Source organism: Carcharodon carcharias, chromosome 1 (assembly GCF_017639515.1).
Source record: "Carcharodon carcharias isolate sCarCar2 chromosome 1, sCarCar2.pri, whole genome shotgun sequence".
NCBI classification, from domain to species: domain Eukaryota; kingdom Metazoa; phylum Chordata; class Chondrichthyes; order Lamniformes; family Lamnidae; genus Carcharodon; species Carcharodon carcharias.
In genome coordinates this window covers 2,084,448-2,100,590 of record NC_054467.1, presented here as the reverse complement: position 1 = coordinate 2,100,590, position 16,143 = coordinate 2,084,448, and the positions used below count along the sequence as shown (strand labels likewise).

The 16,143-nt window shown below is 42.1% G+C and overlaps 1 protein-coding gene across 6 annotated transcripts in view; it reads left to right on the top strand.

The window, feature by feature from the left end:
- The window catches only part of LOC121284387 (B-cell scaffold protein with ankyrin repeats-like), a 252,263-nt gene that overhangs the window by 193,023 nt on the left and 43,097 nt on the right, over positions 1 to 16,143 (top strand). For all 6 annotated transcript variants that reach the window (XM_041199838.1, XM_041199859.1, XM_041199831.1 and 3 more), the window contains 2 exons: positions 2,928 to 3,048; positions 15,814 to 16,023. In XM_041199838.1, the coding sequence (XP_041055772.1) occupies positions 2,928 to 3,048; positions 15,814 to 16,023 (331 nt within the window). The remainder of the gene's footprint in view (positions 1 to 2,927; positions 3,049 to 15,813; positions 16,024 to 16,143) is intronic.

Sequence of the window (16,143 nt, the reverse complement as noted above, 5' to 3'; positions counted from 1 at the left end):
TAGGGAGGGACAAGGTCATGGAGGGATTTGAAAACCAGGATAAGAATTTCTAAATTGAGGCATTGCTGGACTGGGTGCCAATGTAGGTCAGCAATCATAGGCATGATGAATGAACAGGACTCAAAATGAGTTCGGTAAGGACAGCAGAGTTTTAAATGAACTGAAGTTTCCAGAATGATAAGCCACCCAAGAGAGCATTGGAAGAGTCAATTCTGGAGGTAACAAAATGATGGCAGCAGTTAAACTGAAGCAGGAACAAAGACAGCTGATGTTACAGAATAATTGTTCATGTTCATTTTCAGTACAGACACTGGACTTCACAGTGACAATTTCAACATTTGTAGTAAATGTAGTTTAATAAGAATTAATAAGAAATCTGATGGCAAAGGGCATCTGCCATTCATCAATGAAAGCTGCATTATTCAACCAATCTGTGGTAAGAGCAGGATAATGTCTTTAATTTATTGAGGCCTGACATCGAGTTCGAGACTGCAGGTTCATTAATAATGTTGCATTACAGAGTCATTTACTGAGATTGCCATGGTTATATACCTGCAGCTTCAGTATGATGCTGTCTTAGTGACTCATTTACTACGGTTTTACTTTGTAAGCATCTACATAAAGAAAGACTTGCATTACTATAACAACTTTCACAACCTCAAGATGTCCCAAAGTGCTTTACACAGCAAGATCCCACAAACAGCAATGTGATAATGACCAGATAATGTGATTTTGATTGAGTGATAAGTATTGGTCAGGACACTGGAGCTACTCCCAAGCTCTTCTTCATGGGATCCTTAATGTCCACCTGAGAGAGCAGATGAGCCTCGGTTTAACATCCATTCTGAAAGATGGCACCTGCGGCAGTGCTGCATTCCCTCAGTACTGAACTGGAATATACGCTCAAGTCTCTGAGCAGGACTTGAACCCAATCTACTCACTCTGTGGCGAGAGTCTACCCAGCTGTTAGAAAGAGAAATTATTTGACTACACATAGCACCTGTTGCACCCTTCAACATCAAAAAGTTCATCATAATTCCTACATCATCTACTAAAGTGTGTAAACGCAAACTCAGCAAGAATCCTTTCAGGTTACAGATGTGGCAATAATATAAAAACAATCTTAAATTTCCAAAAGACAATGGTTAGGCCCCTGTTGTAAAATTGTGATTATAATGTTCTGTGAGTAACAATAAGGGATGGATATTGAAACCATGGAAAGTCTGTATTGAGGATTCACTAGAGTGCTACCAGAAACGAGAGGTTATAATTAGGAAGAAAGGAGAAAATAAATGAGGGGTTATCTCAGAGATTGGGAGAAATTTAAACGATATTTTTTCCACAGATTGAGAAATTGCAAACGGAGTGGATTAGAAAGAGAAATAGGTTGTTTTTACATAGCGCCTATCAAACCACCAGACATCCCTTAGCATATCAAAAACAGAATTACCTGGAAAGACTCAGCAGGTCTGGCAGCATCGGCGGAGAAGAAATGAGTTGACGTTTCGAGTCCTCATGACCCTTCCACAGAGGACTCGAAACGACAACTCTTTTCTTCTCCACCGATGCTGCCAGACCTGCTGAGTTTTTCCAGGTAATTCTGTTTTTGTTTTGGATTTCCAGCAACCGCAGTTTTTTGTTTTTATCCCTTAGCATATGACAGCCAATGAATTATTTTTGAAGTACTGTCAAACTTGTTAGCCAATTTTCAGGGTCTCGATAAATGATACTTCAAATTATGTGAGCTACGAGCTGCTGTGAGCGTGAAATGCTCTAAGGCAAGACTTAGAACAAAGTTACACATCTAGGTTATAGGAACAAAGCTGAATAAAGAATGCTGACGTGATGTTGTTGCAAAACCTATTAATTGTAAATATGTTGACACGTTACGGTTGTCTTAAGTAATTAGAGATCGATTCAAGTTACACTAGCCTATAAAATAGCAAGGTGAGTATCAATAGCACAGGGCTAACCAATGACTGGGAGGCAGAGTGGGTCTTACAGCAGGATTCACAGCAGACAGAGGTTAATTTAAACAGTATATAGGGTCCATTTAAAAAGAGTCTTCATGAACAAAACTCATGACCAAAGGTTTCTCGATAAAAGCCAGATTATTTCTGCAACAAAATGCAGTGAGTGGAGGATGGTCACCTGATACAAATGATGTTGTAAAATCAATCCCAGTCACTTACAGCAGTGTTACAGGGGAAATTACCCAATCATCTCCATTCTGGTTAGGACTTGCGGTGTCCTTATACATTGTTAAAAGATAGTTATGAAAATACTGAAATTATTGTTTTATATTCAGAGGAAGGCAATTCTGGTTGTACCTGATCAATTTCCCAGCAACTATCTTAATTTTACAACATCATTTGTATCAGGTGACCATCCTCCACTCACTGCATTTTGTTGCAGAAATAATCTGGCTTTTATCGAGAAACCTTTGGTCATGAGTTTTGTTCATGAAGACTCTTTTTAAATGGACCCTATATACTGTTTAAATTAACCTCTGTCTGCTGTGAATCCTGCTGTAAGACCCACTCTGCCTCCCAGTCATTGGTTAGCCCTGTGCTATTGATACTCACCTTGCTATTTTATAGGCTAGTATAACTTGAATCGATCTCTAATTACTGAAGACAACCGTAACGTGTCAACATATTTACAATTAATAGGTTTTGCAACAACATCACGTCAGCATTCTTTATTCAGCTTTGTTTTTTAATTCTTCACCTGGGAAATTCCAATTTCCATGTAGGGTTTAGCAACTAGATATAACTGTTGAAGACTTTATGAATAAGAGAATAAGAAACAGAAACAAATTGTGATTTTATTATTAATAATGAAACTTTTCAGTGTAACATTTTGGAAAAACTCACTGAAAATAAATCAGACCATTAGGAACAATCCTTCTGTTTGCTCTTAAATAGGTGTCAACCAAGAGACACCAGTGGGTGGAAACTTTCCCAGATGATTGTGGTGTTCGTCAACCTGTGGACGAAGAGGAGGAAAACATCTATGAAATGATGGCACAGTGCTATGTAAAGAACTGTAAGTACTATCAAAGCATTATTTATTCTTTCATGGATGTGGGTGTCACTGGCTAGGCCAGCATTTATTGCCCATCCCAAATTGCCCTTGAGAAGGTGGTGGTGAGCTGCCTTCTTGAACCGCTGCAGTCCATGTGGTGTAGGTACACCCACAGTGCTGTTAGGGTGGGAGTTCCAGGATTTTGATCCAGTGGCAGTGAAGGAACGGCGATATAGTTCCAAGTCAGGATGGTGAGTGGACACTGAGAGGAACTTGCAGGTGGTAGTGTTCCATGCATCTGCTGCCCTTGTCTTTCTAGTTGGTAAATGTCACGGGTTTGGAAGGTGCTGTCAAAGGACCCTTGGTGAGTTTCTGCAGTGCATCTTGTAAATTGTACACACTGCTGCTACTGTACATCAGTGATGGAGTGGATGTTTAAGGTGGTGGATGAGGTGCCAATCAAGCAGGTTGCTTTTTCCTAAATGGTGTCGAGCTTCTTGAATGTTGTTGAAGCTGCACTCATCATGGGCGTTGTCCTCACAACTAGATGTGGCAGGACTGCAGAGCTTAGATCTGATCCATTGGTTCTGGGATCGCTTAGTTCCCCCTGTCACACACAGCTTCTGCTGTTTGCCATGTAAGTCGTCCTGTGTTGTAGCTTCACCAGGTTGACCCCTCATTTTTAGGTCTGCCTGGTGCTGCTCCTGGCATGTCCTCCTGCACTCTTCTTTGAATCAGAGTTGGTCTTGCGGTTTGATGGGAATGGTAGAGAGGCCATGAGGTTACAGTTTGTGGTTGTATATAATTCTGCTGCTGGTGATGGTCCACACCTCATGGATGCCCAGTCTTGAGTTGCTCGATCTGTTCAAATCTATCCCATTTAGCATGGTGGGAGTGCCATACAACGTGATGGAGGGTATCTTCAATGTGAAGTTGGGACTTTGTCTCCACAGAGACTGTTGCGATCACTACTACCAACACTGTCATGGACAGACAGATCTGTGACAGGTAGATTTCTGAGGACTGTAATGGAATTGCAAAGGGATAATGGGTGATTTTTAAGAGAAGATACTTCAGGGCCAGAATCTTTGGCTCGGCGAGCGGGGGCGGGGCCTACTCGCCGATGTGTAAAACGATACACGGTGATGTAGGGCGTGCATCCCAACGTCACCGCGCATCATTTCAATTTTCAGTTCAGTGGGCGAGCACTGGAGTCAGCTGCGCGCCCGCCGAACTGTCAAAGGCTTATTAAGGCCATTTAAAAACTAATTAAACCACTTAACATAGCTGCCCATCCAACCTTAAGGTCGGAGGCCAGGTGAAGAGCCTAGGCGGCCTTCGCATTTCTCATGAAACCTCGTCCACGAAGTTTCATGAATGATTTTTAAGTGAAATAGAGTTTCATTAAAACTCATAGACATGTCCCAGCTCATGTGACACTGTCACATGAGAGAACATGTCCCAATTTTTTTTTTCTTTATTAAAGTTTTTTAAACTCAAACTAATCTCCCTGAGATAGCTCTGTGCCTCAGGGAGGTTTCTGCGCTGCGCAGGTCCCGACTCTCCCTCCTCCCCCTGCCCGCACAGGGAGCACTCAGCGCTTCCAGATGCGTCACACTTCCTCCCAGATACAGGATAGGTACATTCCCACAAGGGTGAAATGTAAGGGAGCCAGAAACATAGTTCCTTGGGTGATGATAAAATGAAAGAGGAGGGTGTTTGATGTATGTGAGGTGAATTAATTCTTCAAGTGAAACCAGGTCAAGCATAATAGTTTGAGAGGGGATTTAAAGAGTGGAATAAGTCTGGCAAAGAGGGAGTATGAGAATAGAATGGCAGTCAACATAAACCCAAAAATCCTCTACCAGCATGTAAATAATAAGCAAACAGTAAGAGGTGGAATGGGTCCTATTAAGGACAAGGAGGGTGATATATGCTTAGAGGGGCAAGACTAGGCTAGAATACTTGATGAATTCTTTGAATCGGTATTTACAAAAGTGGAAGAATCCAAAAATATCGGTAGAAGTGGGGTTTATATTTATTCCTTCAAGGGATGTAGGTGTCGCTGGCAAGGTCAGTATTTGTTTCCCCATCCCTAATTGCCCTTTAACTGAGTAGCTTGCTAGGCCATTTCAGAGGGCAGTTAAGAGTCATTCCAGATTTCCACTCCCCTTTGTGTGAACAAGTGCATCCTGACATCATCCCTGAACAGCCTGACTGTAATTCTAAGGTTCTGCCCCATTGTTCTGGGCACCCCATCCCCACGCTAGCCCCTCCAGAGGAAGTAGTTTTTCCCTCTCTCTCTCTATCTCTCTCTCTCTCTCTCTCTCTATATATATCTATATAAAAAATATATGCTATGAAATCCTTTCATCATCTCAGTTAGATTCACCCCTTAATCCTCTATTCTCGAAGGAATACAAACCTTTTATGCAATCTGCCCTCAGAATTAAACCATTTTAACCCCGGTCGTTCTGGTGAATCTCTGCTGCAAACCCTCCAAAGTCCCTATGTGGTAGGTGCTGTCTACCCTTTAGTTTCATTTTGCAGCAAGGTTTGAAGTTGGGATTGCTGAGGAAGAGACAGAGTCAGAAGCTGAACTGTCTAAGACCAAGGACTTTGGAATCAAGCAGGTTGTAAGTCTTGTCGAGGATTGAACTGTGACACTAACTTGTCAGAAGTGGCTAGTTGAGGCGTTGATTTTAATTTTCCAAAATTCCCTAGATTCAGGGAAGGTTCCATTAGATTGGAAAATAGTGATGTGACTCCTTTATTCAAAAAGGGAGACAGACAGAAAGCAGGAAACTACAGGCCAGTTAGCCTGACATCCATGTGGATGGCACGAAGCTTGGGAATGTTGTAAACTGCAAGGAGGACAGTGTAGAACTTCAAGAGGACATAGACAAGTTGGTGGAGTGGGCAGATGGGTGGCAGATGAAGTTCAATGTGGAGAAGTGTGAGGTACTGTATTTTGGTAGGAAGAACATGGACAGACAATATAAAAAGGGGTGAACTTTTGAAGGGGCTGCAGGAGCAGAAAGACCTGGGTGTAAATGTGCATAGATCATTGAAGGTGGCAGGACAGGTGGAGAGAGCAGTTAATAAAGCATATAGTACCCTGGGCTTTATTAATAGGGGCATAGAGTACAAGAGCAAGGAGGTTATGCTGAATTTACGTAAGGCACTCATTACACCTCAGCTGAGTATTGTGTACAGTTCTGGGCACTATTATAGGAAGAATGTGAACACATTGGAGAGAGTGCAGAAGAGGTTTACAAGATTGGTTCCAGGGATGAGAAATTGAGTTATGAAGATAAATTGGAAAGGGTGGGACTGTTCTCCTTGGAGAAAAGAAGGCTAAGAGGAGATTTGATAGATGTTCAAAATCATGAGGGGGCTGAACAGAGTAGATAGGGAGAAGCTGTTCCTGCTTGTAAAAGGATCAAGAAAAGGATCAAGGGCACAGATTTAAAGTGATTTAAAAAGAAGCAAATGTGACGTGAGAAAATACTTTTACACACAGCGAGTGGTTCGGGTCTGGAATGTACTGCCTGGAGGTGTGGTGAGGAAGGTTCAATCGAGGCATTCAAGAGGGCATTAGATGATTATTTGAATAGAAACAATGTGCAAGGAAACAGGGAAAAGGCAGGGCAATGGCACTAGATCATAATGTTCATTTGGAGAGCCGGTACAGACACAATGAGCCAAATGGCCTCCTTCTGTGCTGTTAAAATTCTGTGATTCTGTCACAGGTAATATGTTAGAAGCTATTATTATAGACATTATAGCAGGGCACTTAGAAAAATTCAAGGTAATCAGGCAGAGTCAACATGGTTTTGTGAAAGGGAAATCATGCTTAATCAATTCATTCGAGTTCTTTGAAGAAGTAACGTGTTGTGGATAAAAGGGAACTGGTGAACGTACTGTACTTAAATTTCCAGAAACATTTGATAAGGTGCCACATCAAAAGTTATTGTGGAGAATAAAAGCTCATGGTGTAGGGATAACATATTGGCATGGATAGAAGATTGGCTAGCTAACAGGAAACAGAGAAAAGGTATAAAATGGGTCATTTTATGGTTGGCAAGATGTAATGAGTGGTGTACCACAGGGATCAGTGCTGGGGCCACAACTGTTTACAATTTAAATAAATGACTTGGATGAAGGGACAGAAGGTATGGTTGCTAAATTTGCTGATGACACAAAGACAGGTAGGAAAGTAAGTTGTGAAGAGGACATAAGGAGGTTACAAAAAGATATAGATAGGTTAAGTGAGTGGGCAGAGATCTGGCAAATGGAGTATAATGTGAGAAAATGTGAAATTGTCCATTTTGACAGGAAGAATAGAAAAGAAGCTTATTATCTAAAAGGTGAGAGATTGCAGAGCTCTGAGGTTCAGAGGGATCTGGGCGTCCTGGGGCATGAATCGCAAAAGGTTAGTATGCAGGTATAGCAAGGAATTAGCAAATTTAATACAATGTTATCATTTATTGCAAGGGGGATTGAATACAAAAGTAGGGAAGTTATGCTTCAGTTGTACAGGGCATTGGTGAGACCACATCTGGAGGGCTGTGTACAATATTGGTCCCCTTATTTAAGGAAGGTTGTGTAATGAGGAAAGGTTGGACAGGCTGGGCTTGTATCTACAGGAGTTTAGAAGAGTCAGAGGCGACTTGATTGAAATATATAGGATCCTGAGGGATTTTAACGGGACAGATGTGGAAGGGATGTTTCCTCTTGTGGTTGAATCTAAAACTATGGGTCACATTTTAAAAATAAGGGATCGCTCATTTCACACACTGTTTCACGTTTGAAGACAGCAGTGCTTTTTCAGTGAGAATCTTTATTGAACTAATTGTAAGATAGCAGCTCACAGAGCTTACCTCATGGCAGGGTCACATGACTACAACAAGCCAGATAGGACATGAAGGACTATTGCATTTCAAAACCCAAACATCCTCCTTTTCATAATGAACAGAAGACACATTTGCTGTGAGTTATCCAAGTTATCCATTATACACCCACTGTTCTCATGCATTAACAATTGTTTATTCTACTAGTCAGTCTCTGCTCCTACATTGAATATATAGTATTTAAATCGTGCAGGTCTCTTTAATGGTACACATGTGTTGACATTGGCTGTTCATCTGGGTGATGCTCCTTGTCCGGAGAGTGTCATCTCCGTGGCATTTGTTGCTGTGGTAACTGTTGTCATTCCATTTCCATTGTTGGGGACGTCTGGACCTCTCGGATTGATGGTAGTTCTGTACTCAGTGCCGCTGGGAAGACCCCTTTTCCCTGACCCGCTGATTATCGTGAAGGAACAGCTTAGCTAGTTGTGCGTATATGCCTGCAGTTGCACCAGTATATTTGGTTGTTTACAGCATACACACAAGATGACAATTTCTCTCCACATGTGCAAAGTTTCCACGTGGGCTGCCTCCTGTTGAGAGCATTGAAGGTTTGTACCTGACTGGCTCTCCAATGCTCATCTCCAACAATGTTTTGGCAGTCTTGTCAAAATAAAATTTGGCTTTCTGCCATTTTATCTTAATTTTTGTCACTTGCGTCTGTTACTGCTTCTGCCTTTCTGCTTTTGGAAGAGAAATTTTCATGCGGTGTGACATTAATCTTTGGATTGAACTACTTTCCATGCCTTCAGTCAGTGTGTTTCTCCACTCAAGGATTGCCTTGGTATTCATCTCTGCTGGATTTGCTCGATTTCTGATGATTCCTTTGGCAATTTTTACTGCCACCTCAGCCTTTCCATTTGACAGGGGATAGTGCGGAGATAATGTGTAGTGTTGAATTTCCCAATTTTTCGTGAAGTGGCTGAAATCTTCGCTCATGAACTGAGGACCATCATCATTCATCACAATGTCTGGAATATCGTAACAACTGAAGTGTGCTTTCAGTCATTCTACTATTTCTCCTGTCATCATTGAAGTCAGCTAGTCTAACTCCCAGAAGTTAGAGTAGTAATCTACAACGACAAGATAATAAGTTCATGTTTTAATGAAAAAGTCTACTCCCAGCTTCACCCATGTTCTTTCTGGGATGTCATGCCTCAACAACGGCTTGTTTAGCTTGATTGCAGCAAAATTTCTTCAATGTTTGGTATGGGGTAGTGAGATCTCTTCAGTGCTTTATTTAGATCCTTTGGGTTTAAGCATAATCGCAGGTTTCCAGGTTGTTTCACTGCTACCATGCTGCTAATCCAGTCTGTAGGAGTTGGCACCTTCTTGATTACTCCCTTCTTCGCCAGCTCTTCTATCTTGTCTCTTAGGTTGGACATGAGGGCAGCTGGAATTCTTCTCGGCAGATGCCGAATTGGTCTTACACTCTCATCTACTTCCAGATGATATTCTCCTGGTAGAAATCCCAACCCTGTAAACACATTTAGGATCTGTTCAGTGGTCAATGGTTTTGTGTGCTGCGACACTTTGTGAATCTCTGTTGGCACATTTACCAGCCCAAGCTTCAGACTTGCTTCAGCTGAGATGAGAGGCTGTTGCATCCCATCTATAAACTGGAACTCTAGATCTTCCTTCTTGCCATTGCATTGGGCTCTCAGGCTAATTTGTCCTCTCAGTATGAGTATCACACTATTACATAGCCTCAACCTTACTTTTGAGGACTTGATTTTCAGATTGCCATGTTGGGCTACTTTGAACAGGTATGTAAAGGTCATGATGTTGATGCTCCAGTGTCTATGTAACACCTCTTGTTCACTTGATGCTCTCCTTCTGCAGTCATTGTAACTGTTGCACACCATTTATCACCTATAGACTTGATGGTACCAACCTGTTGTATGGTGTATAGTTCTTCATCAGACTCTTCCACTGATATCCCTCCAGTGGCCATCTGAATAGGTTTGTTTTGCTTCTTTCTAGCCACCCATTTGTTTGCAAAGCAATTCGGCTTTTTGTAGTTAAAATACTGCTTTCCCCGCACTGGGCAATCCTTCTTTTTTTTTGTATGATTTCTTCCACAGTATCTGCATCCTGCCCTTTGTCTGCGAATGTCTTTTGTCTTTTGTCCTGTTATGTCTCTCAGCATAATGGTATCCCCTATACTGGTTTCTCTCTAAGTAGAGTTTATCTCACCGAGGGGTCTTGTATCCCTGAGAGAATTCTATCTTTAATCAGATCATTTTTTAGCTGTCCGAATTCACATGATTCTGTAAGCTGTGTCACTGCAGTCACTACTGTTCAATGGGCTCATTTGCACCTTGAGCACTAGTGTTGAATACACTGCGTTCACATTTTACGTTCATTCGGGATTCAAAATGTGCGTCCAAGGCATTCACAGTCTCTGTCGTCTGTTTCCTTTGTTTGTCGGATGGATTCAGAGTGGAATACAATTTGTAGCAGTCCCTCCCAGCAGTGTTAGAAATGTGACTACCCTTATCAGTTCCAGCTTGTTAATTAACTCTGTTGCAAGCACGTGGTTTTGCCGTTGCAAGTGGAAAAACTACCAGTTCCGCCTCATTTCGCCTTTCATTTTGACTAGAGCTTGGAGTGGAAAGTTTACTGTCATGTTCACTCACCCTGTATTTTGCTTGCAGCCTTGCCTTTGGTATGTATTTGCTTTTCCTTGTCCTTTTTCAGCAGCTTTTAGCAGATTTGAACGTTTCTGTATGCTTTTCTGAATTGTGTCTTCCTTGCAGAATTCCCAGGATTTCAAAACTCTATTTTATCTCCACTTCCTGACAGCAGTGCCTTCTCAGTGAGAGTCTTTATTGAGCTCATTGTACGATGGCAGCTTACAGAGCTTCTCTCATGGCAGAGGTCAGATGACTACAGCAAACCAGATAGGACATGTGGTACTGTTGCATTCCAAAACCCAATCACAGAATCACAGAATCTTAACAGCACAGAAGGAGGCCATCATGTCTGCACCCGCTCTCCAAATGAGCATTATGACCTGGTGCCATTGCCCTGCCTTTTCCCCATGCCCCTGCACCTTGTTTCTATTCAAATAATCATCTAATCCCCTCTTGAATGCCTCGATTGAACCTGCCTCCATCACACTTCCAGGCAGTGCATTCCAGACCTGAACCATTCATTGATGAGGAGAAGCGTTTACTCTCAGAGGATCGTGAGTTTTTGGAACTCTCTTCCCTCAAAAGGTGATGGAAGCAGAGTCTTTGAATACTGTTAAGATCAAGGTGGATTCTTGATTAACAAGGAGGTGAAAAGTTATCGGGGATAGGCGAGAACGTGGAATTGAGGTTACAATCAGATCAGCCATGATCTTAATGAATGGTGGAGCAGGCTCGAGGGGCCATGTGGCTTACTCCGGCTCCTAATTCGTATGTTTTATGAAAGAGTCATTCATTAATATTTGATCAGATTATAATTACGCAACATCTGTAATAACCATGAGGTGACTAAATTTAAGGGTACGATACTTCAGAATTCAGTGCTCCTCTGTGAAGGCAGAGATTCCATGGCAGGCCGAAGTTATTGAGTCATAGAATGGATATCATACACAGAAGGAGGCCATTCAGCCCATATGTCTGTGCCAGCTCTCCATAAGAGCAAGTAGCTAGATCCACTTCCCTGCCTTTCCCCAGAGCCCTGCAAATTTTTAAATATATTTTTCACTTTTGCTGCAACTTTGTGTTTCCAACAGTGAAATTAAAAATGTTAAACAATATACCGGATAGTAAATCCTGTAAAGGTTTCTGGAAACATTAAACTGCAGTCACCATTGTGCATTGCACTTGTGACTTTTCTTTACACAGATTAATGCTTCTTCAAGTGATGCCTGAATGGGTCTGATGTCTCCAACATCACAGATTGTCAATCTTGAGCCATTTCAACTCACTCCACGTGATATCAAGAAATGGCAGAAGGCACTGGATACTGCAAAGGCTATGGGCCCTGACAACATTCCAGGAGTAGTACTGAAGACTTGTTCTTCAGAATTAGCTGCGCCCCTAGCCAAGCTGTTCTAGTGCAGCTACAAAACTGGCCATCTACCCGGCAATATAGAAAATTGCCCAGGTATGTCCTGTACACAAAAAGCAGGACAAATCCAATCCGACCAATTACTGACCCATCAGTCTACTCTCGATCATCAGTAAAGTGATGGAAGGGGTCATCAACAGTGCTATCAAGTGGCACTTACTCAGCACTAACCTGCTCCCTGATGCTCAGTTTGGGTTCTGACAGGGCCACTCAGCTCCTGGCATCATTACAGCCTTGGTTCAAACATGAACAAAACAGCTGAATTCAAGGGTGAGGTGAGAGTGACTGCCCTTGACATGAAGGCAGCATATGACAGAATGTGGCATCAAGGAGCCCTAAAAAAATTGATGTAATTGGGAATCAGGGGAAAGCTCTCCATTGGTTGGAGTCAAAGCTAGCACAAAGGAATGTGGTTGTGGTTGTTGGAGGTCAATCATCTGAGTCCCAAGACATTGCTGCAGGGGCTCCTCGGGGTAGTTTCCTAGGCCCAACCATCTTCAGCTGCTTCATCAATGACCTTCCTTCCATCATAAGGTCAGAAGTGGGGATGTTCGCTGATGATTGAACAATGTTCAGCATCCAGCATCAATCACAACTCCTGGGATACTGAAGCAGTCCATGTCCATATGCAGCAAGTCTGGAACAACATTCAGGCTTGGGCTGATAAGTGGCAAGTAACATTCACACCACACAAGTGCCAAACAATGACCATCTCCAACAAGAGAGAATCTAATGATCTCCCTTTGATGGCTAAGTACTTCTGCTGAATTCCCCCATCATCAACTCCCTGGAGGTTACCATTAATTGGACCAGTTAAAGAGCTACAAGGCACAAGTCAGGAGTATGATGGAATACTCTTCATTTGCCTGGATGAGTGTAGCTCCAACAACACTCAAGAAGCTTGACACCATCCAGGAAAATGCAGCCAGCTGATTGGCATCCTTTCCACAAACATTCACTCCCTCCACCACTGACGCACAATGGCAGCAGTTTGTAAAATCTATAAGATGCACTGCAGAAGCTCACCTTCCATGGCCACGACCACTACCATCTAGAAGGACAAGGGCAGCAGACACATAGGAACACCGCTACCTGCAAGTTCCCCTCCAGGCCACTCACCATCTTGGCTTGGAAATATACCCATGTTCCTTCACTGTCGCTGGGCCAAAATCCTGGAACTCCCTCGCTACCAGCACTGTGGGTGTACCTACACCACATGGACTGCAGCAGCTCAAGAAGGCAGCTCACCATCACCTTCTCAAGGGCAACTAGGGATGGGCAATAAATGCTGGCCCAGCCAGCGAAGCCCACACCCCATGCATGAATAAAATAGTGAGTTGCTGTTCCAAATAACTATCAGGAAAGACTGAAGCAGCTGAGCCTCTTTTCTTGAGGAATGAGAAGCTGAGGAATAACCTGTTTGAAGTCTATAAATTTATGAAGGGGTTTGATAAGGTAGAGTTTGCTGTGCTCAAATAGATTATCTAGTTTCTAACTTTACAACAGTGGCTCACGTTCAAAATTACTTCACTGGTTATAAAGTCCTGAGGTTGTGACAGGTGCTAAAGAAGTGCAATGTTTTGTTTTTATTAGGGATTTCTACCATCGGGAGTAATCCTTTGGATAATATTTCAGACAGGTTATTCTTGTGTTTTCCCTGCAATGACAGCTGGTTTCCTCCCTCACCCTCCGGAGTTGGTACAGGGAGAGTAGGACAGTGAATGGTGTGACGAGGGTGCACTGATATCCAAGGAGGATTGGAGTTATTGACCTTTCCACGAGGTGCTTTTTGGTACTTCCATTAAAAATAAAGCTTTGTGTTCGGTGATTCACGTTGACAGGAATATTGTCCAACTGCTCATTGTTTTATAAATCCTTTGGAATTTAGAAAGCTCCTTCAGCAAGCAAAAGTATATTTTTTCCAAAATTAAATATTTATTTGACTGTGTTCCAAAAGCTGGCAGAATATTTTAACTCTGCTTCTAACAATTGTTTTATGTTAAAATGTTATCAGATTTGGGAGACAGCTAAGTCAGACCCTCAACATTCTACTAGCTGGAGTGTTTGCACCATTAATCCTGCACCGAGGGACTCACTGGCCTCAACCATTGCTGCAGGTGTTGATGCCCAAATGGAAGCTGGAACTCATCCAGAGAGAGGGAAACTCAGGAACCATGGCTCACAGCTCATCTACCCCACCCTGTGGTCAATCGAGAAAGACTAATCAGATCATGAAAGGAAAAACAAATTGTAGAAATGTCAACAAGGAGGAAATGCCCAGGGGCTGGTTAAACCTTATTAAAGGTGAAAAAAACAGCTTTAAAGGACTGAATTTATACGATATCTTTCAGAATGTCCCAAAGTGCCTTCCAACCAATGAATTCCTTGTTGAAGTGAAATTACTGTTGCAATGTAGGAAACGTGGCAGCTAATTTGTACACAGCAAGATCCCACAAACAACAATGACTAGTTCATCTTTTTTTTTAAGGTTGAGGGATAAATATTGGTCAGGACTCTAGGGGGAATTTGCCTGCTCTTCTTCAAAATAGTACCATGGGATCAGTGACAGCAACAACGATTTGCATTTGTGTAGCACCTTTAATGCAACAAAACATTCCAAAGTGCTTAACAAAGTATGACACCGAGCCACAAAAGGGGATATTAGGTCAGATTATCAAAGTTTGGTCAAAGAGGTACGTTTTAAGCAGTGTCTTAAATGAGGAGAGAAGGGTGGAGAGGTTGAGGGCAGGAATTCCAGAGTTTAGGGCTCAGGCAGCTGAAAGCACAGCTGCCAATGCTGGAACGATGAACAGCAGAGATACTCAAGAAGCCAGAATTGGACTTTATTAGAATTTTCTGAATGGATGAACAAAAGTTGGACTGAATGGCCTTTTTCATCTAGACTTACATTGTGTTATTGTAACTGTTCATTTACTTCAGGTAATAAAACAATTAATGAACTGACCTTTGGACTAATAACTTTTCAGTTCCTGAGATTTATTACATTGTCAATGTAAAAACTCAGGTTTGATCTACTAAATCTTATTGTCACTTTTTAATACCACGGATCTTCTGCTTTTGGGTAACCAGATGCAAATACCACTCTTAACTTCTTATTACAAAGTTGGATTTTTGTAAGAATGAATGGGTTGCTAATTGGTATTAAACAGATAGACAATCTCCACCTATAGTTCCATAGCTGCCTGTTTAGTGTTCCATGAAATAGAATTATACAGTCACAGAATCATTCAGTGCAGAAGAAGCCCATTCGTCCTATCATACCTGTTCCAGCTCTTTCCTACTCCCTCTGCTCTTTCCCCCATAGCCTGGCAGTTTTTTGCTTTTCATGTATTTGTTAAATTTATTTTTGAAAGTTATGATTGAACCTGCTTCCACCGCCCTTTCAGGCAGCGCATTCCAGATCACAACTCGCTGTGTAAAAAACATGTTTCTTCATGTTACCTCTGGTCTTCTGTCAATCACTTTAAATCTGTGTACCCTGGTTACCGACCCTTCTGCCACTGGAAACAGTTTCTCCCTATCTACCCAAAACCCTTCATGATTTTAAACAAATTCGGCTAACTTCAGCAAACCTGATCTCTCCGAAAGGAGGTGAATTCAAAGGAAAATGGGTCCACAGCAATATCCAATCCTTTGGCTCACACTCCCTGTCAGTCCACAGCAATATCCAATCCTCTGGCGCACACTCCCTGTCAGTGCAATCCGCTGTGAGGTGGGGATTGGTGGATTTATATTTTGACATCCTTAGGATCCTGAATAGGAATGAAACTAATCCTAACTGTTTTAACAGCTAAAGAGTGCTTAAATATGGAAGAGAATGAGAAAGTGACAGATGAGGAGGATCCATACACTTTGACAGTGGATGCTGAAGACCCTTATGATTTAATTTTACCAGAAGACAAAAAGGAAAGCACAGCCAACATGGTAAAGAGACCACCAGCACCTATTCCTCGGCCTACCACACTGCAATGTATGGACAGTACTCCCTTTATAGCTCAAGGTATGTCATTCACTGTAGCAATAGTTAATCCAACATTTGTACTGAAGCAGTGTCAGATTTTACTGGTTTCTGAATGGGATGTTATAGGGTGGTGGAGGTGGAGCATGAGTTTGTCTCTTC